Below are 20,937 nucleotides of genomic sequence, written 5' to 3'. Positions count from 1 at the left end.
TTACTCACACACATGGGCCAGAAATTTAAGCCAGCTGGGTCTCCTTTCATTATCAGCCAATGACGCAAAAGGCAACCCAAAAGCCAAGGTGGCTAAATACATAAAATTTAAATGGGTTTGGCTGTTGAGCACAGTGCTCCCTGACAGACACCCACACTGTGTCTGCTCAAGTTTCAGAGCTTTACTTCTTCCTGTTTTTTTTCCCCCTCCACCCCCAGTCAGCCCAAAACAAACAGGAGTGAGGTTTAAAGCACATGCACACAAGAAAAAAAACAAACCAACAACCAACCCACAACTGCTTGTATTTTATAGGTTCACTTCACCAACAGCAAACATCCAAAACTCTACAGCGATTAACTAACTGAATGCAAAGCAATCTTCCAGAAACCTGGAGAGGAGTCAGCTCTGCAGCATGTCTAACAGCAGCTCATTTCTTACTATAACTGACTCCCCTGTAGTGCCCCTGTCCAGGTGACAGTGCTCACTGCCTCCTGGGAATGGGTTTTCTCGTCAGTGGATGAGCTGGTTGTTCCCCCAGCAGTAGGAAGCGCACAGCATCCCCTTTTTGCTTTACTGCCTGCGCTTGCTTTCCAAGATGGCCTTCCAGTCATCCGCCCAGGACAGCAGCCTCCTGCGTGGTGCCTGCAGCTGGACGTGCCTGTTGTGGCAGCAGGTAAACAGGACGTGCTCCCAGCTCGGGTTCAGCTCTGTGCCTGAGGAGGGCAAGGGAGGAAAGCTGGAGTCATCTGGGGGGGTTTCCTCCCCAGCTAGCAGCAAGCAATGCAAATGCTTTTCAAACCTCTAATGGTATCATTGTCATCAAACAGCAAGTCACCAGATACGACGGTCTTATCTCGGGTTAGAATAATCCGCTCCACAAACTCGGGTCCCAGGTGTTTTTCTACCCATTTATACTGTGGAGGCAAGAAATAAGATAGGAGAAAATTCTGCCATACTTTCAGTTTGCACATTGCTTAAGTCAGATCAGCCCTAGTACAGCAATTTTTCCCCTTGTAAACCTATGTCTGTGTCTACAAATCCCTGCCACAGAGACTGGCTGTGGCCCAGGACACTGATGTAACCTGTATGTTTAATGGCCTTCAGTCAGCACTGCGTTTGCCGTGCCTAATCATTGTCGAGTTTGCGAGCGGCACTGGCTGCTTGCCCAGAGCACAAATATTGTGCCCATCTAAGTCATTCCAGTGATTAAGGTGTCCCCCCCTCCATTCTTGTGCCAGTGGCAAACAGGACCAGTTCCAATGCTATAGCCTCCTCTTAGCTCAGCATTGGCCTCTTTCAGGATAGCTGGATATCTCAGGCTCCGGATTAGACAGAATAAGGTTTTGTCAGTTGAGGATTCTCCATTGTGGGATCCCCTGGGAATATCCCATCCCTGTGGGCCACGCTACAACAGTTCCTTTGCTATCACCTGCTGACACAGCTGGAGCAGCAGTGTGACACGCCAGCTCCACGAGCACAGGGCTTACGTGCCCCACAGCAAGGCTGGCATCAATCACATGGCACTCCGAAATTCCCTGTCCTGTGCTATTGCTCTGTATCTGGGCAGCTGCCTCTCAGACAGAGGGATCGCAGGGAAGCCTGGCAGCCTGCGCCAGCTACTGTCTTTATAAATGAATGACTCCGACTTGGGTGGTATGAAATAGCAAGCATTAAAACCAGTAAAATAAATTCTCTCCCACCTTTTCCACAATGCAGTGCTCGTATTTCCGGAGGGGACTTGTGCAAATAAAGACTTCAGTGCTGAAAAGAAACAGCCTTCATTAGCAGTCAGGGGAAAATGCATAAGATAATGGAAAATGGCTGCAGAGTGCAAAGCATCCTTACTCCTGCATGTGGATCATCTCCTGCATAGCTTCAAGGGCTCCTGGAATTGGATCCAACCCTAGAAAGAAGCCAGGCGATTCATAGACGCTGGCTACTTTAGCCTGCAAGAGACAGGAGGACTGTTAGCAATGCCCGTGCTTTTATCTGAGCTCTGTGCAAAACAGTTGCCCAGTCACCCCGTGTGTAACAGCTGTCAAAGGGCCAGCGCTTCAGAGAGTGAGGTGATGCTTTACACCCAGAGTGGATTATAAAGTTTCTCACCTTTAGGGTTCCAGGAAAAATCCAGCTCAGGCATACAAGAATGAGGAGTTACTCTCTGGTGGCTTGTTTGGAGTAAGGAGGCAGAGCTGATCCTGACCTGGCTTTGTTTCTCCAAGCAGCTTCTTGAGTAGCACCAAAAACACAGTACTGATCTACAGCTCGACTAGCTGATGTCTGACAGGGAAAGCTCACGCCTTGCCACTTCCCAGCAGGTCTCTCTCTACTAACTCTTGTGAAAATCAAAGGAACAAGCTTGAGGATGCTGCTCCTCTTTCACATTTGACTGAAATTTGCTTATAGCTTAGGAGTTTACCACGGATGAGTGGGCAAACACATGTATTATCTAGTAGGCCTCTTTTCCTTCAGAAAAAGGGCAGTAAGGTGACCATGCTAATTACCATCCTCAGTGGAGGGGCCAGGTCAGCACACCTGCACACTTGGGATTAATCTTTTTAGACCGGAACAACTCAGCAAGAGGGAAGGAAGAGGACAGGAGAGCTACACTTCTTTGCTGCTTTCTGTGATTTTCAATCACACACTAAAATAACAGTTTTTAAAGGAGAAGATCTCGACTTCAGCACAGACATCTGCTCCTCGGTGGTAACGTGTTGGTGCAAAGTCTAGTCAAAAGAGTGTGAGACCGCAGCAGGAAACGTAAAGGTGGATCCCTCTGCTGCCCCAAGAACCTCTGGCTTCGTGAACTGACCTGTGCACCCTGCCTAGGCCCAGCTGGGCTGGGTTTGGTGGTGATAACGGGTGGCATCTTTAATCTCTAAAAGGAAAAGTAGTATTTCCAGGGCAATTCCTGCGCCTCTGGGTAGGACTGTCCTTCCTTACTGGTAAGACATTCTTGCACTTTTTATTGCTAGGAAGTTCACTGGTTTGAATCCATCTCTGGTTAGTTATTTTTAAAAATTGCTACCTGGTGACTGTTCAGTGGCCTGTGTTAAATCAGAGCATTTCACAGCAGACGACTCCCCTTATCACACAATCCATCATGACAAAATGCCCGCAGCAGCGTCCCAGCAGCGTTAAGGGCTGAGTCCACTTCCAGGCCTAAGTTCCATTCTCAAACAGAGAGGTTAAGCTTCCAATATCTCTTCTATCCTAAGACACGTGAATCTTACTTTCCCTGGGGTCATACAGTGAAATTCAGAGGTGCTGAGCTAGGATTTTTCCATGACCATTAAAGTTGTATGTTCACATGCCACCAAACAATTTGGAAAACTTACTACTCTGTAAGTATTCTTCAAAGGCAGGCTGGCAGCCTTTGCTTAGAAATTGTACAAGATTGCTTTATAGTCCATCTGATGGTCTCCTTGCTCTATATATCACCAGTGGAACATCAACATAAAAACCATTTCAATTAAGCAGCAATGAGGAGTCAGCACTGAACAAGTCTCCCATATCATGGTGCTCACTCAGCTATCATAATTTAGAAATACTCATAAATCAACAGCCAGGAATCTGGAAGCACTGCCTGATTTCACATGCAAATCAGAAGAGGTTACGGAGTGTAGGTGAAGATGTGGCAATCAGATCTGCCCAGATCTCTGTTTCCACGCAAAGCCTCACTGATCTCAGCAACAGTTCCCTGGAGCTCTTCCCAAGAAGATTCAATTACAGAATCAGGACTTGTGTCTGAAAGCTCTTTTATTCCTACAGCAAAACACCAGAAACCGGCAAGTTTCCACCACGTCACAAAAAAGTCTGGCTTTGCTGGAAAAAGAAATTTGATTTGATGAATCTTAGAACCAAAAGCCGTTTCTCGCCCCCCCCAAATGCTACTAGAAAAGGAAAGTAAAACAATTTTCTTTCCTCATTCTCATGCCATCATTGCTGAATATTTCCATTTAACTTTATTAGCAAGATAACAATTTGGATACAAAACTGGAGGAATTACATCTATCCCTAAGCTTTCCCATTTGCAATACTTAAAAATAATTCTAGAAATTTTTGCCACTGCTGGAGATGTTGAATCCTTTTTTGAAACTGTCTGGGGCCAGGTAACACATCCTAAACACTTGGGAGAGAAATCCCCATCAACAAAATTGCTACACACACAGGAGGGCAGATAGACAAGTACAGCAAAGAAAGTCTTGAGCAAAATACTTTGTAAATGAAATGGATTTACAATGTGAAATTAATGATCAACTTACAATCAAAAAAGAAAGAAAAAGCAAAGTAATCGTTCAAGTTTCAAGAGGCAGCTGCTGAGGACTAACAAAGCATCGACACTTAGTAAGAGGGCAATGCGGAAATCATTATCACAGTACTTCCCACACCCCGTCACGATAGTATCTTAACACACTGGCTGTTCATGGATAGACACAGCAGATACCTGCCACAAAGAGCGTCAGGCTGATCCCCCTCCTTTCAGCCGCTGACAAACTGCAGGTTGGGTTTCTCTGCACAGACAGGCGGCCCCGCAGATCCCTGTGCACCGCTGGCACAGGACGGACAAGCCACTCTCCGTGTCTGGGCTGCCGGTTCCTGCTGAAGCTTTTCCTGCAGCTGGGGACAAGGAGAGACCGTCTCCTGCAGGGATTCTCCTGCATCCCAGACGCCCTGGACCACTGTGGCAGAACTAACAAGGTCCCTATTTTTAACCAGCTGTAGTATTTACATAAAACCTGTAGGAGCTTCAAATCTTTAAAACTTTAAAGCTTTATTGTTCTGCCAAATGTACCTAAACCAGCCCAGAGATCCAGAGCTTACTAAACAGGTAGACAGACATACAACTACATAAACCTAATTTCCTTAGGAAGCCAGGCTAATAACAAACTGTAAGATAAGAGCTTTCTGCCACTGCTGATCTTTGTGGGATTCAAACCAGTTATCTGGTTATTCCATTGACACACCTAAGGTCTGGGAAGGAACAGGATGAGCATGAACCAAATTAGGGAATGGGAATGCCAGAAATAGAACAGAACACAACTTTCAGGACAGATCAGATCGTAGACCTTCCAAATAAGAACAAACAAAAAGCCATGACCCCTTAAATTACCTGCAGTTTTCTTGTCCCAGTATACCTAAATAGGATCACTTAAGGAATACTCACTTCAGCAATAAATCATGTTTGTTTATATAAAAGGATAAATAAATCATGCCTACTCCCTATATTTACAAGTTCCTAGTTCCAGGAAGTTTTGCGCATCAATAGTCATCAATTAGAGATCAGTCAGTTTGGAGCCTGTGGACATGCTGCCTGGACCCAGCACTCACATCCGACACACTGGTCCAGGACCCTGTACCTCGCTATGGAACAGGAGGGAAATTAATGTCAGTTGTCATTTCTTAGCGGTAAAAAAACCTACAGGATCAGTACAGGATCTTAAAACTAGCAATGAACTTCCCGGGGAAGGTGTATGGCACAGGCCTGGATTAGCATCCATTCTGTTTTTTTACAGAGTCCTCAACTATCCTGTGGTAATCAGAAGGAAGTGTGAAGTCTGGATTCACATGTTTAATTTTGCCTTGCAAATGTGTCTGATATTCATTCAGTCATTAGCAAACATTAAAAATAGCAACAATTTGCACGGATGTAGGGTGTACCACCAACTTTTTACATACTGTTCCAGATCACTTACCTACTGTGCACTTTGTCAGAGCATGCAGAGAGAATTATATAGATATGGGGTTTTATTAGCTGTACAAAACTCATATGTAATATTAATATTTCTTGTCCTGCTATGGAGCTACATTAACACCTGCAGAGTGCTCAGAGAGCTTTAGGTTAAGTTATTGCTATTGCTGCATAGCAAGAGCAGTTTACAAGTAGATAAAGAACAAGCTGAAGATGTTTCAGCAAATAGTTTCATCCAGTTAGTTTTATGACAGAGTCACTCATTGCCAACTCCCGCACACACATCTCTTTGTAAAGGGCTGGCAATCCTCCCGGAAGAAGTCACTAATTATTACTATACAAATTAAGGCTGCTATCATGAAAAAACCCTTTGTAGCACCCTCTTTAAAAAAAAAAAAATACCACCACCCAACCCTCCCCTCTGCTTTGCATATCCACAGTGGTAGGAAGAGGCCATTTCCTTTGCTCACAGCAGGGTACAAGGCGAGGCAGGGAGGGCAGGAAGAGCTTTTTAAACAAGGCGCAACCCCCCCATTTTCCAGCCGCTCCGCAGCGCTCCCCACTCCCCCCAAACCCTCCTTCGCAACCGGCCCCTGCCCGCCACGCTTACCCCCAAGTCCTCCCGCAGACAGCGGTACTGCTCCCGCACCGAGAAGCCCTTCCGCGCCACCAGTTCCACCCGTGGCTCCCCGGGGAAGCGGGAGCAGAAGCCCCTCAACACGGCTCCCTCGAAGTCGGCCAGGACACCGTCCATGTCCACCAGCACCCGCAGCGGGCCCGCCGCGCTGCCCATGCCACTTGCCTGTGCCCGGTGACCGCCCCCGGGCTCTCCAATACACGCGAGAGCAGGGCGGACCTTCACGGCACCAATATGCATGAGCCTGGGCGGGGAAGGCGCTCCTCCGTGGGGATCCCCTCGCCCCACACCCGAGTGGGGACACGGGTGGGCTCTGTCGGTAACTGGGCTTACTTGCTAAGGGTGAAAAGGAGAGCGAGCGACTTCTCGGCACCTTTGCAGTGAAGGGTGGCTGCGGCTGCCGCGCTCCAACCAAGACAAAGAGAAGGGCGGACGGAAAGGCAGCTTCGCTCGGCCAAAGTCTCGGCAACCGTAAACGAGTATTAACAAGTTCCACTGGTTGTGGGGCTTGCAAAGGAAATATAATTTGATTATTTTCCTCATCCTAGGCCAGAAAACAGGTAAGCATGATTTACATGCAGCTCGTAGCCATACCACATGTCCTATCAGCTCTAAGGAACGCCACCCCCAGATGTAGGAGAGGAGGAGCACATGGAGCAAATCCAGTTTTATAGGTTAAACACCTAAGGCCAGGGCTTCTCCAAAACTGATGTGGAAAGACAGGGTATTTTTAGGCACTGGTTCGTCCAGGAGGAGGGTGGAAAAGGCACACTCTCTCCAGTAGACACACCGGTTCTGTACAAATCCGCTGCTTTGGTTTATTGTGCGCAGATCCCCTTGAGGACAGTAGAGCTTCACAGTTTGGTCTCCCTCCCACCCCCTCCCTTATTAGGGCCTAATTTTTTTTATTTTTTTTTTTAATGAGGAGAAGAAACTTTAATTTCCTCTATTTTCTTGAGAGAAAAAAGTATTTTGGATAAAACGGATTATATATATCAAGCCATATTCCACACTTCTCTGATCTAGAAGATAAAAATGAGGAGGTAACTCAGACACTTTCTTCGTAGGAAGATGGCACATGATGGTGACCTCAAGCCAGGTGTAAGAGGTCTCCTCCTCTGCTGCGTTCCACCTCTATTAATAGAGTAGGGCAGGCTGGCTGAGACAAGAACAACTGAGAACAAAGCAAAAGCAAACCCATGAAATAAAACCCACACAGGAAACACTGCTTCAAAATTTCTATATTATTTACTTTTAAGCAACAGTCCAGCTTTGTGAAATTACAACACACACTTTAAAGGATGAGATTTTCACCTCATGGTCAAGCACCAGCATGATCATGCACAGCATTGAGTCAGTTGTAAAAAAAATGCCCTGTAATTTTTATTTATTTATACGATCCACTCCACCTTTACGGAATAAGGTCTGAATAAATCCCCTCCTAGCATTAGGCCAGGCGGCTCTGGTCATCAGCCCTCTATTTGGCACATACCCTGCTTCATAGTAGTCCAGTATCAAGATTTTTTTAATTTTTTTTTTTTTTAAAGGCAGCATGGTGTACACTAACCACTTCATGATTTATATGGCACAGCAGGGCACAAGGCATTTACCACATGCAGTCAATGAAGCCTTTTAGATGCCCAAATCCCACATGTGGAGGAAGGGACTGCTCTTGCTGATTGTTTGCTGGCCTGTTTAACCAGGATTCTAGACCCTTGTAAAGCTAAGGGGTTCTAAAAAAAAAACTCAGTACCAAAACCCTCTAAGCACACTTAGAACCAAACTACTCTCCTTTGAATTACATTACTATACTTCATAAAGCTTTCCCTCAAGTCTATCACTAGAAAACACTCATGTCACTTCCAGCAGATCTGGGGGAAACACAGGACAGAAGTGGAAAAAAAACCTTGATCTCAAAAAAAGATGGAGTACATAAAGTGCTTCTTTTTAATGAAAGAAATTCGAGATGTACAGTCAGGCTCAAGTTGTGCAGTTCACAAGCATGGGGGAAAGAAACAGACACGAGTTCAAAACAGTCAGGAAAGGAAAGGTTTAACCGAGGACTAGGCTGGACTTGCCACCAGGTGGATTTCTCCTGGACGGTGCAGGTGCTGGTGCTACTGGGCTAGGAACAGGTGCAGCAGGCAGGGATTTTTCTTCATTCTGACCTGGGGCAGCTTCTACATCAGCCTCAGTGTTTTCTAGAAGAAAAGAAGCTTTTAAAGTGTTTGATGCAGATGATGAAAGCCAGATGTTTTGCTGGCTTAGACAGAAGATCAACTCCTGTAAGTTTTCTCCAGGCTTACAGACACACTCAGAGTGCTGCTGTAACCTGCTGGCAGGGCAGACTTCAGCCTTCTGAAGTGTTTTTCAGATGCACTCTGATGCCTTACAGTTCAGTTCCAAATATTCAAGAGCCACATTCACTCAGCTGCTATTAGGGGACCCCAGCAATTTTTTTTTTTAATGACAAGCAGTTTAAGTCTCATACACCTTATTCGTCAGTGTATGACTATGACAATTGTAGCTCGAAGTCTGAGCAGGTGCTGGAAACAGAGTCACACAGAAGCACCAGTACTTGTGAGCAGGAGCTCAGATTTAAACTACATTCCCAATTTCATAACTAGAGGGAAGAGGATCTGACAGACACTTCTGAGGCTTCACAGAGAACAGACTAGGGAACAGCCATGCATGGGTAGGCTCCAATAGTACATTCCCTTGAAAGCACATGATAGTTTAATCTCTTTTAAATACTTCTGAACAAAAGTGAAGACAGGACACAGAAGGAATTCTTCACAGGAAGCACTTTAGACATGGTAGCAAATAACTAATGTATCTGCTTCATTGACAATTAATTAATGAGCACAGCAAGTACATTAGCATCTCACATTTTTATAGAGTAACACAATCAGTTATGAGCCAAAGGCCCAAATATCAGCACCAAGTAGCCCCCTGATACTTGGAGGGGGGGTGGGGTGTGAAGGGAGTGGAGCTTCACCACCAGCTCTGTGAAGATGTACTTCATCTGTTTTTGACAGACCCCTTAGTTTCATCTAATGATCACTAGTTCTTGGTTTGGAGGATTCAGGGAACAGCTGCACATTCACCTTAACCACCACCTTCATGATTTAATAAAACTTGATTGTATTCCCTCTCCCCCAGCCTTCTCTTCAAACTGAAGAGGCACAGCCATTTTAGTCTCTCCTCATAAGGCAGCTACTGCACCCCCTTACCTTTCCCATCACCTTCCTCTGCCCCTTGTTTACCTTCACTACAACCTTCTGGTCTTTACATTTCAAGGACTGTATACACAAACAGTGATATGCCCACATTTTGAATTACAGAGGCAAAATTATGTCATTTCCCGTTCTCTGATGACATTCAATATTTGGCTGGCACCTCCAAGCATTTCAGAGAACTTTCAGTAATAAGACTCAAGGCAGATCCCGAGTTAACTGCTGCACAGAGCTGAACACAAGACTGGCACAGTTTAGGTGTTGGGGTTTTTTTCCCCCTAGATGCATTACTTTATACTTACTTATACAAAGATTATCCTGCCACCTTTTTATCTGCCTATCTTATTTAGTTGAGTCCTTGTGACAGTGAGATTTTCTCACCATCAGCACAATTTGACTACTTGAAAGAGCTAATACCACCAACAAAATTGAAGACTTCACTGTTCATTACCTTTTCCAGGTCACAGACGAGAGCACCGAATAAAACTAGCCCCAGCATCACTTCCCATAGCTCATTTTTCCAACATGAAAAGCAATCACTAAGCCCTTACCCTTTGCCTCCTATTTAGCTACTTTCCTATCCACAGGAGCAGCTTTCTTCCAATCCTGTGGCAACTCTGTTTATTTTTTTTTTAAATAATCTTTGATGCAGAATTTTATCAGAAACACTGAAAACCCACTTGTGTCCACTGAACCCCCTGTATCCATGCTTACAATAATCTCAAAGAACTCCAGCTGCTTAGTATAGTCTCCATGCAATCAGAAATAATCTACAATATAAGTTCTCTGCTGTATTCATTAACTCACAGGCACATCTGAACAAAATGGTTAATATGAAGTTTTAAGCTTGAAGCTTCTGTAGCTCAGGCGTACACTGCCTGCTTACTCAGCAAGTGGAGAACAACTGTGGCCATGCCCACTGTTCATACAGCCCTGAATGCTCCATTGTCTGTGCCTTCAGCAGTACTCATGATGATGATCTGTCCACCAAAGGCCAGACTCCACCTTCCTGTGTATCATGTAAAGTCAGTCATTGGTGACAGTCAATTGAGTGCTGTCCAGTTCTCCTTAGCTAGTCACATTCATTAAGTACACAGTGCTAACTGAATCACAAAAGAAACAAGAATTACTATCACAGGAGACTTTGGAAGAAGTTTCTGCAGCATTTAGAGGCTCATGTAGCCAGCCGATATACACGTTAGTACTTTCCACATAATCAAGGTATAGATAAGTTTGACAACCTAATAACTAAAGTGGTAAATGCAACAGAGTCAGATCAAATGTTAAAGTTCTTCCCTTATCAGAAAGGGTATAATCTCTTAAACAGCTTTCTACTGAGTATACTGCAAACCACTGGAAACTTTGACACATAGAAAGGAACTACAGCTTGCAAATAGGAAGCAAGAACACTACTGCAAAATGAACAAGTTTTCTTCCCCTGGACAGGCATTATTAATAAATAGGTGTACCCCACCTGAAACCTACTTGGGGCTTTATAATCAGTCACATACAGAAAATAATTTCCAAATTCAAGAGAATAAACTTTTTTTAATGATGGAAACCTATTAAGAATCTAGTTATGCTGTGAGCTTGTAAGCGGACAGTTTTTACTTGAAGGTGTGTTCATTCAGCCCCTTTCAAACCCAGAGACAGGTCTACAACACTGAGTACAAAGTCACACGTGTGACAGGTGGGATGCTCACCAGCTCATGTCTGCTATCTCACACAGCAGAGTATTGAGTGGTGGAGTGACACAGCTAGCTCAACAAGACTCTGTGCTCCATTAAGCTATGATACCTAAAGCTACCACTGGTAGAAATTAATTTAACAATCCATCAAGGTTCACAGGTATCTGCCACAGACACCATTTCCAGGAAGCATTAACTTTCTACTCCTTCCTAAGTACCATCAGTGAAAGTTTAATGTTCAAACTTTTGCCTGTCATTTTTATTTCATCTTGACCATCTTCAAAAATGTAATTTTTAGTCATGGCCACAACAGTAGACAATCCCAGTTACCTTCCAGTAATGCCTTTTTTTTTTTTTAAAAAAAAAAAAAAACAAAACCCAAAAAAACCCAACAAAAAAACCAAACCCAAAAAAACCCCAACACCTCCCAGCAAACATTTACTTGTTACTTGATAAGAACTTCCTTCACTGTCACCTACCAGAAACAACCCAAAAGCCAATAAATATGAAACCTGTGAAAACATGAACTTTTTCTAAAAGTCAGGAATATCACTTTGTACTCAGAAGTTTGTCAGCTATTGCTAACCCAGACAGCCCTATTTCTGCTTCCTCCCATCCCATCTCTTCTCACCTCACCACCGCCTACAGGCTCTCATCTGGCCCCATGGTGAGCTGGTTTAAGCAAGTACCAGGAGAAGCAGCAGAGCCCTTAGATCAGTTTACTTCTATTATCAAACCACATCCTCCTACTCAAGACATAAACTCTAAATGCCTACAGTGCTAATTAGGATCAGACAGGCATGGGAAAGAAGTACTAAAGAAGCCTGTATAGTTTGATTAGAAGCAGCCTGCTAAAGAAGCAAGACTTAATTTGGGCACAGATACAGCTCAGAGGTAGTTAAAAACATTCTGGAAAAACTCTCAGCCTCCCAGCAGAAGTCTTTTCAGGACATGGAACTGCTAATGGCTTTAGTGATCTCCCACAACTCTTAGGTGTTGAAAGTAGCACTTAGAAAGCATGCAGTCAACATACACATTCCTCTCATCAGGAAGTAAGCTATTCTTAAGGTGAATCTTACAAAGGAGAGATTTCCAGCCTCAGAGCTAGAAAAAACACTTCAAGGTTAACATGCATGCTGCTTGGGGAAATGTCTCTGTTTACATGAAATTTGCAGTATGCATATGAACTTCCTTGGCAAGAATCAGCATTTAAAAAGCAACAGGAACTTAGAAGCTAGTTAATGCAGACACTTTCAGATGCAGTAGCTGGGTTTGATCATTTCTGTGAATGTAGCATTTGCTGTATGAGAAGACAACGGGAAAGAAGTAAATTGCTAAACTAAAATCAATTAAGTTGATGGTACTATTTAATTATAAGAACAGCCATACAGTATCCACCTTGCCTTCTAGTACTTAAACAAATCTCAACACCAACTGCTGCTGGCAAAATAAATGAACAGGACTGTTCTCATTTTTAAGCTGATGACTAACAGGCACTCCACCATTTCATTCCATAACCACACTTCCACTGAAGTAGTCAGGTCACTTTATTGATTTGATGGATTCAATGGACAACCCCAAGCTCCCTCTCTCCTAATACATGACCATTTACATATCCTACATCCTCTTCTATTTCAAAAGTGCCTAACTGCAAAAGGCTTTTACCAGAAGAGTCCAAAGGAGTTACTCACCAGAAGTTTCACCACCACCATCTCCTCCCTAGAAGAGAGAGAAACACATTATATCTCACACTTCACAATGTATTTTCCCCTTCCATCAACAGGGTACTCAATACTCCACATTACGACCACGGTGGTGGGGGACACTGCTCTATCTAGTGACACTTTGAGTGACAGACCCAATGAAGCACTTTTAGACCAGCAATGGGCTCTTAGGGACAGATATCAGAGTGGCACAGTGGGTTCTACATACATATTTCTGCAGATTAATATTATGGGTTTCTAAGCGCCAATTCTTATGGAGTGACTAATATAATTTCATCAGCTGTTTAACTTCTAGAAGTATGTTAGGTAAATAGACAGATACTACTGCAGTAATCCTGACAACCTGTAACGCAGCATACTTGTTATTCCCACACTCTGAAGGACATGGGTCAGCAAGAACACTTTATTATATACAGCAGCCTAAATTAGGCAGCACTGACAGTAACCAGAACATTGTAACTGCTGAGCAGTAGTTACAAGAATGTTATACTGTAAACAATTAGCAATAATTCAGTGTCCCCTCCTTTCTACCAAGTGACTCTTTCCAACAACAAACATTTAACTGTTAGCAAGGCCAAGAGCATTTGTTCTATCCAGGATATTTAACTTCATTTGTGAAACAGAGATCAGCTTTTTGCAATGTTACTGATAAAGTTTCCGTCACCACATAAACAGCTAAACATTCTTTTCATACTGAAGCTGTTCACAGGCTGCAACTTGACACAAAGATACAGAAAGTCTTCCAGCAGCAGCCAAAGTTCCTCAATGGCATGAAGTTTCATCAACTTTCATAGATAAAACATTGTTAATTACATAGTGTAACTGCAGTCATCAGGATATAAACACACAGAAACTCACACAAATACATTGTCTTAAATCTCAAACTGGGCTACAGTACACTAGCTCCAGCTTCTGCTGTTTGTAGCTCTAACTAATGCATAAAATTAAAGTATTCTGCATTGGAAGAATCTGTTTGCAAAGCTGAGAACCACAGTATTTAATACAATTAAGTAGAAAATAGAATTAGACTAAAGAGTTTGTCTTCTGTGGTAGCAGCTATAAATTTAATCTCACTTACATTTGCTAAATTGTAACAAGACATTTTCTGCAACAAAGAACAGTTTCATGGCTCAAAGCGCCTATTAATAACAAAAATAGGTTGTGATGGTGGATGCGCATTATCAAAATAAAACTTGCTCTTTATAATCCATGAGGCAAAAGGTATCTGCCACAACATTTGAGATCAACGATTTACCTATGCAGCTCTTTTCAGAAAACCTAAAGCTGGAGAGCTTTAAAGAACTAGGTTTCTTTTTTTGTTCCCCTCTAGAATTTGTTTATGCAAGTACAGCCTACCTAGGTTCCTGTTTTTTCTAAGTTCAGAGGAATTACTATACTTCCATCCTGGTGTTCCTATTAAGTGTAATCATACATCTAGGAAATCCCACATTAACACTACAAATAGTGCTCCATATTGCTACCAAGTAGACAGTATATATAGAAATTAACACACCTGATGGTATTATTAAAAACAGTGACAGAAAGAAAACAAGCATTCATGCTATTGAGGTAAGTACTTGTTGGGATGTGAAACCAAGTCCTTTGTCAGATCCAGACAGAGTTTGTTGTAGGTAACTACTGTTTGTAAAATCTGTTAAAACACACAATTACACACATGGCTGAAGCTGGATTTCACACCACTTCATTACTGTCTCATCAATAAGAAGAGTTAAGAGCTCTAGAAAGTGGTCCTTTTAGAAAAATCCAGCCCTTCATTAACATACTGTAAGTCTATCACATGGAAAAGAGAACCTTCAGGAAAAGAACAGATTTAAGAATAAGGCTTCAAATCCTACAATGCTTCCAACTTTGTGAACATTGGTGATAAAGCGTACAGAGTGGGAATTGTCCCATTATCACGCTCTTCATACTTAATGTACTGACCTTGGGATCTACAAAGTCTCCACAGTTTGCATCAGTTGAGTTTCTTCTTTGTGGTCCAGATGATTCACAGTCATCTCTGATTTCACCTGGCTTAGTCCCTAGGAGCCAAGATTGATTCTAATTAGGTTGCAAGATAAACTTCCTGGGAAAGCAGAGCATAAATAGTCTGGCATTTACAGGGGGAGTTGGGTGTTTAGGGTTTTTTTGTTTCTTTTCTTTTTTTTCTTTTTAAATTAAAGCTTTACCATTCTAAGTAGTCCTGGTCCTTTAGATAATAACTCACAAATTACTGTCTTACAACAGCATCTCATGCAGTTGAGGGTGTCATTTAAACAGATGGAAGCTAGCGTCCCAAGGCCATCCATACTGGCAGTGCTCTGCAGAAATGGAAGCTTAATCCCAGCTGCAAGTACAACACAAAGCTAAACTTCCTCTCAATAATCAAGACCAATCAGTGCTACTCCAAATACCAAGACACAAGTTCACCTTACTGTGACTTGATTAACTTGGAGAAATTGCATCCAAAATACAATTCTCTGCTTGCAACACCTATGCCCAAGACTTGCATAAAAAAACCTCTCTGGAAGCACTTCAAAATGAGAAATAAAAAACCCCATGCAAGTAGACATCATTTATCGCCCTAAACTACCAAGTAGGGAGCAAACCCTGGTTTCCACGCTGAGCCACCAGCAGCTTCAGGCTGATACAAAAAATGAATTACTGCATGCCAACATATCTGGAAACAAAGCACTACGTTCTTACCCGATGATTTAGCCCAGGAAGGTGGGTTTTCTTCAGGAGTTCCAAAGATGCTGGATGCCATTTTGTTCCTTCGCACAGGTTGTTCTTTCGGTTCATCAAAACCCAAGGAAAAGTTGGACCCGCCACCAGGAGGACGCAGCACTCTGGAGAGAGAGTCAGCTTTATAACCTTGTGTGTACCATTACCACTACTAAGCTGCACTCCAACATATAAAATGAGACTAAAAAACAAAGAGATGGTTGTTGGCTCTTGTAATGGGACAGTCATACAGTCTAAATTCTGTCCAAACTGAAACTATGCGAGACGACTGTATTATGCATTGGCTTTTAACAAATGACACAGACCATCATGTCTTCAGTGCATAATTTGAACTAGGAAGGTAAGCTGCCTGCCAGCATTCAATCCAGGCACCATATCTCCACTACTCTTCTCTTTAGCAACACCTACAAAAATAAAATACTCCTGCACTGTACTTGTGCCCCTGCTTCATCTGGTGTCAACAAAAGCTGGTGCTACCAGTCTTCAGTCTGAGCCAATTAAAAAAAAAAAAAAAAAAAAAGGCATGTGGGCATGTCAAATTTCAGCTTTTTTAAGAGAACCTTGTGAAAGCTAACATTAATTTTCAAACTGGCAGCATAGCAAAGACTAAAGTTTGGCGCATGAGCCAAAGTGCTGGTTGCATCACTGATGACTGGGGGCTGCAGTATCTAGATTTGTTTTGTCAGAAAAACCCTCAAGTCCGTATCATGCAACTAGACTTCCAAAGTGCAATTAAACAGTTTTAAGTTAGACTATTATTAGGAGAGACACGTGTACAAAGCTCCAGATACATAACCTAAATCTAACAATCTTCTATTAGACAGACGCAAAAGAAGCCTGCTCAGTACTTCATGAGCAATATTGTGGTCTGCTTTCCAACTTGCAGAAATCAACCAAAATTAGCAACAGCAGCAAAATAAATCTTTAACTGTAAATTCCTTCAGATCTTATTTTCTTAAGCACGAGGTCTTTTCAAGGCTGATGTGTTAGCTGGAGAAGCCAGACAAAAGCCAGGAGAATAAAAACGTATAAGGCCATATGAGAACTGTCACAACCCTCAGAGAGATGCGAGTACACCAACAGAACTGGGCTTTCAAGATATCCAGTGCTCCAAAATAAAGACCAGAACAAGCTAGGCATGGTGCACACTTCCTCTTCTTTACAAATAATTTAATAAAGTTAAAACTTTGCAACAGAAAACAGCATACAGCTTGTTAATGCACCAAACCTCGGAATTCAACACAAAGAACATGTCTGATTTTACAATATCACCATCAGTAAAAGCATTCAGATCTTTAGAGACTTTGTGCTTATTACATTCCAGATGCAACACAAAAACACTTCTCCAGCCTACAGAGCTCAAAAAACACAACAGCAAGAAAAATTCACAAAGGTGCGTAGCATGGATATTTAGTGTTACTTAACTAGCAAACTACTTTTCCTTACAAAATTCTTCTCCAAAGTTCTAATTACTAATGCTCAGCTGCTAATGGGAGGATCCCAGGAGACTGTATAGTATGTTTTAAAAACCCAAGAACGTTTTTATGACTTGCTTTGTCTTCCTTCTGAATTTAGAGATATGGTGTAATGATCTTGAATCCCTCCCTTATCTTTTTCCAGAGGAAATGTCACCGTGTACAAGGTTTATTTTCCTAGTTACATCTGTTACACTTACTAATTTGAAGAACAGTCTGTTCAAAGAAGGGCTTGCTCCCAGATCTCAGATCACCTTTATTTTACCAGAGCAGTGAAACCGGTACTCTCTTAACGGCGCAACACTTTCCACTGACAGTCTTAACGAAATTAACAGAAGAGGCAATTGAAGGAAAAAAGCCATCACTCAAACCGTTAAAAAGGAATAATCCCTCTTGCCAACCTTGGCTAAAGGTTGACAGATTTTATTAGAAGCCTCTCACAGCCTCAAGATGTTGTAACGTGCTTAATCAAAGCCACATTTAACACTTCAAGCAATAAACTGCTCTTAAAATTGCACCTGATACCCAGTGATGTATACTGAAAATTCATCCACAGGCTCCCTCCAGGAAGCACTTTTGTAAAGGGCTCGGGGTTTTTTTTTCGCTTTAAAATGCACCCCAAAGAGCCAGAAGCAAACAGGAAGCATCTGCTTTGTCAGGCCAAAACCTTACGGGGAAAAAAAAAAAAAAAAAAAAAAGACACGATAGCTTGAAAAACCGACACGATCCTCTCCAAGCCAGCTGTTACTCCTGCAGAAACGTGGGTGCCCGACAGAGTGCCGCGCATCTCTTCCAGACGTACCTGCCAAGTTTTCTTTGTTTCGAGGCAGGCCACGGCTCCCTCCCCACCCCCTCCGCTTCCCAGCCCCCGTCTGCCCCCCGGGAGCCCGGCCGAGGCCCCGCCGCAGGGTGGGAGCCGGGAGAAGGGGCACCCCCCCGCCGCCCGCCCCCGAGCATGCTCCCTGCGAGCCGACGATCAAGCGAGAAGCAGCAGCAGCTCCTCAGCAAAACGGCCACCCCGGCCAGGGCGAGGTGCCGGCCGGCCGGCCGTCAAACGCAGCGGCGTGCGGGGAACCGAGCTGCGAGCGGAGCGGGACAGCGGCCGAGCGGCGGGCTCCCGGCCGAAGCGGGCAGGTGGGGAGGCCGGGGAGAGCAGACAATGGAGCCCGCTCGGCCCCACCCAGAACGCGGCAGCCTGGGGGCTGCTCCGCCAGGCCAAGGGGCTGAGGACGGTCTTAGCAGCCGCGGGGAGGGAAGGGCGGCGGGGAGAAGAGGGGGAGCCGGCGGTGCAGTGCCCCCCTCCCCACCCGCCCGCCCTCCCCCCGCGGTGGGGCTGCGTGGCCGCGCAGCGAGGCAGGGAGTCGCCTCCCTTCTTTGTTAGGAAGAGGCAGGGACGCACACGCACACCCCAGCAGCCCGGGGTGGGTCTCGCCAGCTCCCACCCCTGCGGCTCCCACACCCCCCTCCTCCGGGCAGCTGCGGCAGGGCACGGTCACGGCCTGCCTGCCTGTCCCCCCCTCAACGCCACCCCCCCGGCAGCGCAGCTGACTCGCCGAGCCGACAGGCAGCCCGCTGCCCCCGGGTGGGTGCGGCCGCCGCCGCCGCCGCCTCCCGCCGACCCGCTCGGTAAACGGCGAAGAGGAACCGCACACGCCGAGTCTGGACCCCGCCGGCGACCGCCGCTCCCCCCCACCCGCCCAAGCACCGCGCCTCGCGTCCCGCCACCCCCCTTCAGAGCCGCTCCGGGCAGCCCCCTCCGTGCCCGGCCGGGCCCCCAGGCCCTGAGGCGAGGGGGAGTGACGGCCCCGCCGCGAACGCCCTCAGCCCCCACCGCCCTAATGGTCCCAACGGCTCCCGAGCCCCCCCCCCCCCCCCCCCACCGCCGGACCTGGAGCTGTTCCTGCCACTGGGGTCCATGCCCGAAAAGGTGGTCGTGGTGGTCATGGCGGCAGGGACGGAGGAGATGGACGAAGGGGAAAGGGCTCCGTTGAGAGGCCAGCGGGCGGTGACGGTCCCGGGGACGGAGCACCCTCCCCGTCCCTGCCTTACCCTGCTGCTGCCGGTGACAACTGCAGCCGCCGCCCGCACCGGCGGCGCCTTTTATACTCACCTTAAGGCCCACCCCCCCCAGCAGCCTCCTCATTGGGCGGTTCAAACCCAATCCCGAGCGGCTATTCGACCGCGCCCTGCCACTCTGCCCCTTGGCCCGCCTCACCGTCTATTCCCAGGCGCCTTGCCTCATTCGTAAAAGCTCATTGGTGAAGCAATACGTCTGCTCTGCGGTGATTGGCTGTACCTGGGCGGTGGCGCCCTTTGTTGATGATTGGCGGGAGGCCTGTCGTTCATACCAGGTGAGCTGTGATTGGCTTAGCCCCACGAGGTGAGACAAAAGTCTCGGCGGCGTTTCCCTTGTGAGGGGAGGCCGCGCCGTGAGGGGAGTCCAGGCGAGGGGGGAGGCCCCACCACCCCACCCGTGGCCCTTCCTCGACAAACAGCCCTTCGTGCCCCTCCTGCCCCCAAAGCCACCTCCAAGGACATCACCTCAACTACCATCGGGCCACCAACACCCGTACCCGGCACTCCACTTGGCCATCCCCGCTGACGCCCCGCTCCCTCACACTTATCACCATGCTGGGAGGTGGCCCGGCTCACGCCAGCCTTGAGGTTGCCTCAGAGCACGTCATGGCGCAACTCCAAAGTACGTGGATGAACAACACAGAGGCCATCAAGGCGCGGAAGGTTCGCACAAGGCTGCTGTGGCGTTAGAAGTTGGCTTCAAGGAGGATAGACAAAGCCAACGGCCTTAAGAGACACGCAAGGCTGGTGTGAAATGCTGTCATCTCAAAAGACATGGTGGAATAAAATAATTTGCAATACCAGAGGATTTTGGAGCAGTGGCGTATTCCATGAAAATTAGGCAAGTCCCAGAACGTCTATGGTAAGTGGACTACAAAGCCCAGCGACACTGCTCACTTGTATCTTAAAAACACAAGGCCGCATGCTTTTGTGCCGTGTATCTTCCACCAAGTGCCAGCACAAAACTCATACAGCACATAATTTAAAATTACCAGATGTTGGCTGTTGACCTATCTGTCAAATCCACCTTTGATTTGGTGACTGGGAGCTTCCTGAACTCCCTGCAGCTTTCAGACACACAGATGCTTCCTTGATCACCACAACTTTTACTCCAAAAGTAATGTGTCAGGACCTCCCACTGCAAATGTTATTTTAATTAGTACTTGCATAAAGGAACGAGAAGGGCAAACGAAAACCCCTATGTGTTCTATCCATTCCTCCCAGTTTGCACTAGTAACAGCCCTTAATACCCCCAAAACACTTTTCTCTAGAAAATACTTCTTTTTGGTCTGGAAAATACAAGCTTTTATTTGTGCTCCTTCACTCTATGTACAAGTATCTATGTCATGTGTCTGAATTATCACCAGCCTTTAATATTAACACAACTCAGAAGGAAGCTGAACTGCTAAACCTACACAAACAGGACCACAGTATTTTTTTTTTCTAATCTAGAATCTATTAAAAAAATTGTTTAAAAAAAAAAAAAAAAGGCCCAACCACTATTTACATCCCCAGGGAATTCCCTGTCACATCACATCTTTCTAGAGGTAGATTAAAGGGAAACTTTAAGTAACATGACACAGTTGTTTTAATTCTGTTATCCCTTAGGCTTGGGCATTAAGAAGTCAAATGATACCTACTTGCATACAGGTAAACAGCTGCTC

The 20,937-nt window shown here is 45.3% G+C and overlaps 2 protein-coding genes across 2 annotated transcripts; both read right to left on the bottom strand.

Annotated features, from left to right (window-relative positions):
• Nucleotides 1-286: 286 nt before the first annotated feature.
• Nucleotides 287-7,415, bottom strand: NT5C (5', 3'-nucleotidase, cytosolic). Its single transcript, XM_069799103.1, has 5 exons — nucleotides 6,303-7,415; nucleotides 1,846-1,946; nucleotides 1,701-1,761; nucleotides 800-914; nucleotides 287-713 (listed from the first exon to the last, which is right to left on the bottom strand). The coding sequence occupies exons 1-5, from the start codon at nucleotides 6,567-6,569 to the stop codon at nucleotides 571-573; spliced, it is 687 nt and encodes a 228-aa protein (XP_069655204.1). The 5' UTR covers nucleotides 6,570-7,415; the 3' UTR covers nucleotides 287-570.
• A 137-nt stretch (nucleotides 7,416-7,552) lies between these two features.
• Nucleotides 7,553-19,292, bottom strand: JPT1 (Jupiter microtubule associated homolog 1). The gene is made up of 5 exons (XM_069799104.1): nucleotides 19,086-19,292; nucleotides 15,684-15,826; nucleotides 14,922-15,019; nucleotides 12,945-12,972; nucleotides 7,553-8,530 (listed from the first exon to the last, which is right to left on the bottom strand). The coding sequence occupies exons 1-5, from the start codon at nucleotides 19,139-19,141 to the stop codon at nucleotides 8,382-8,384; spliced, it is 474 nt and encodes a 157-aa protein (XP_069655205.1). The 5' UTR covers nucleotides 19,142-19,292; the 3' UTR covers nucleotides 7,553-8,381.
• Nucleotides 19,293-20,937: the final 1,645 nt, after the last annotated feature.

The sequence above is a fragment of the Haliaeetus albicilla genome, chromosome 12, assembly GCF_947461875.1.
Source record: "Haliaeetus albicilla chromosome 12, bHalAlb1.1, whole genome shotgun sequence".
NCBI lineage: Eukaryota > Metazoa > Chordata > Aves > Accipitriformes > Accipitridae > Haliaeetus > Haliaeetus albicilla.
The sequence above is the reverse complement of the archived record's forward strand: the minus strand, read 5'-3'. Positions and strand labels throughout refer to the sequence as shown.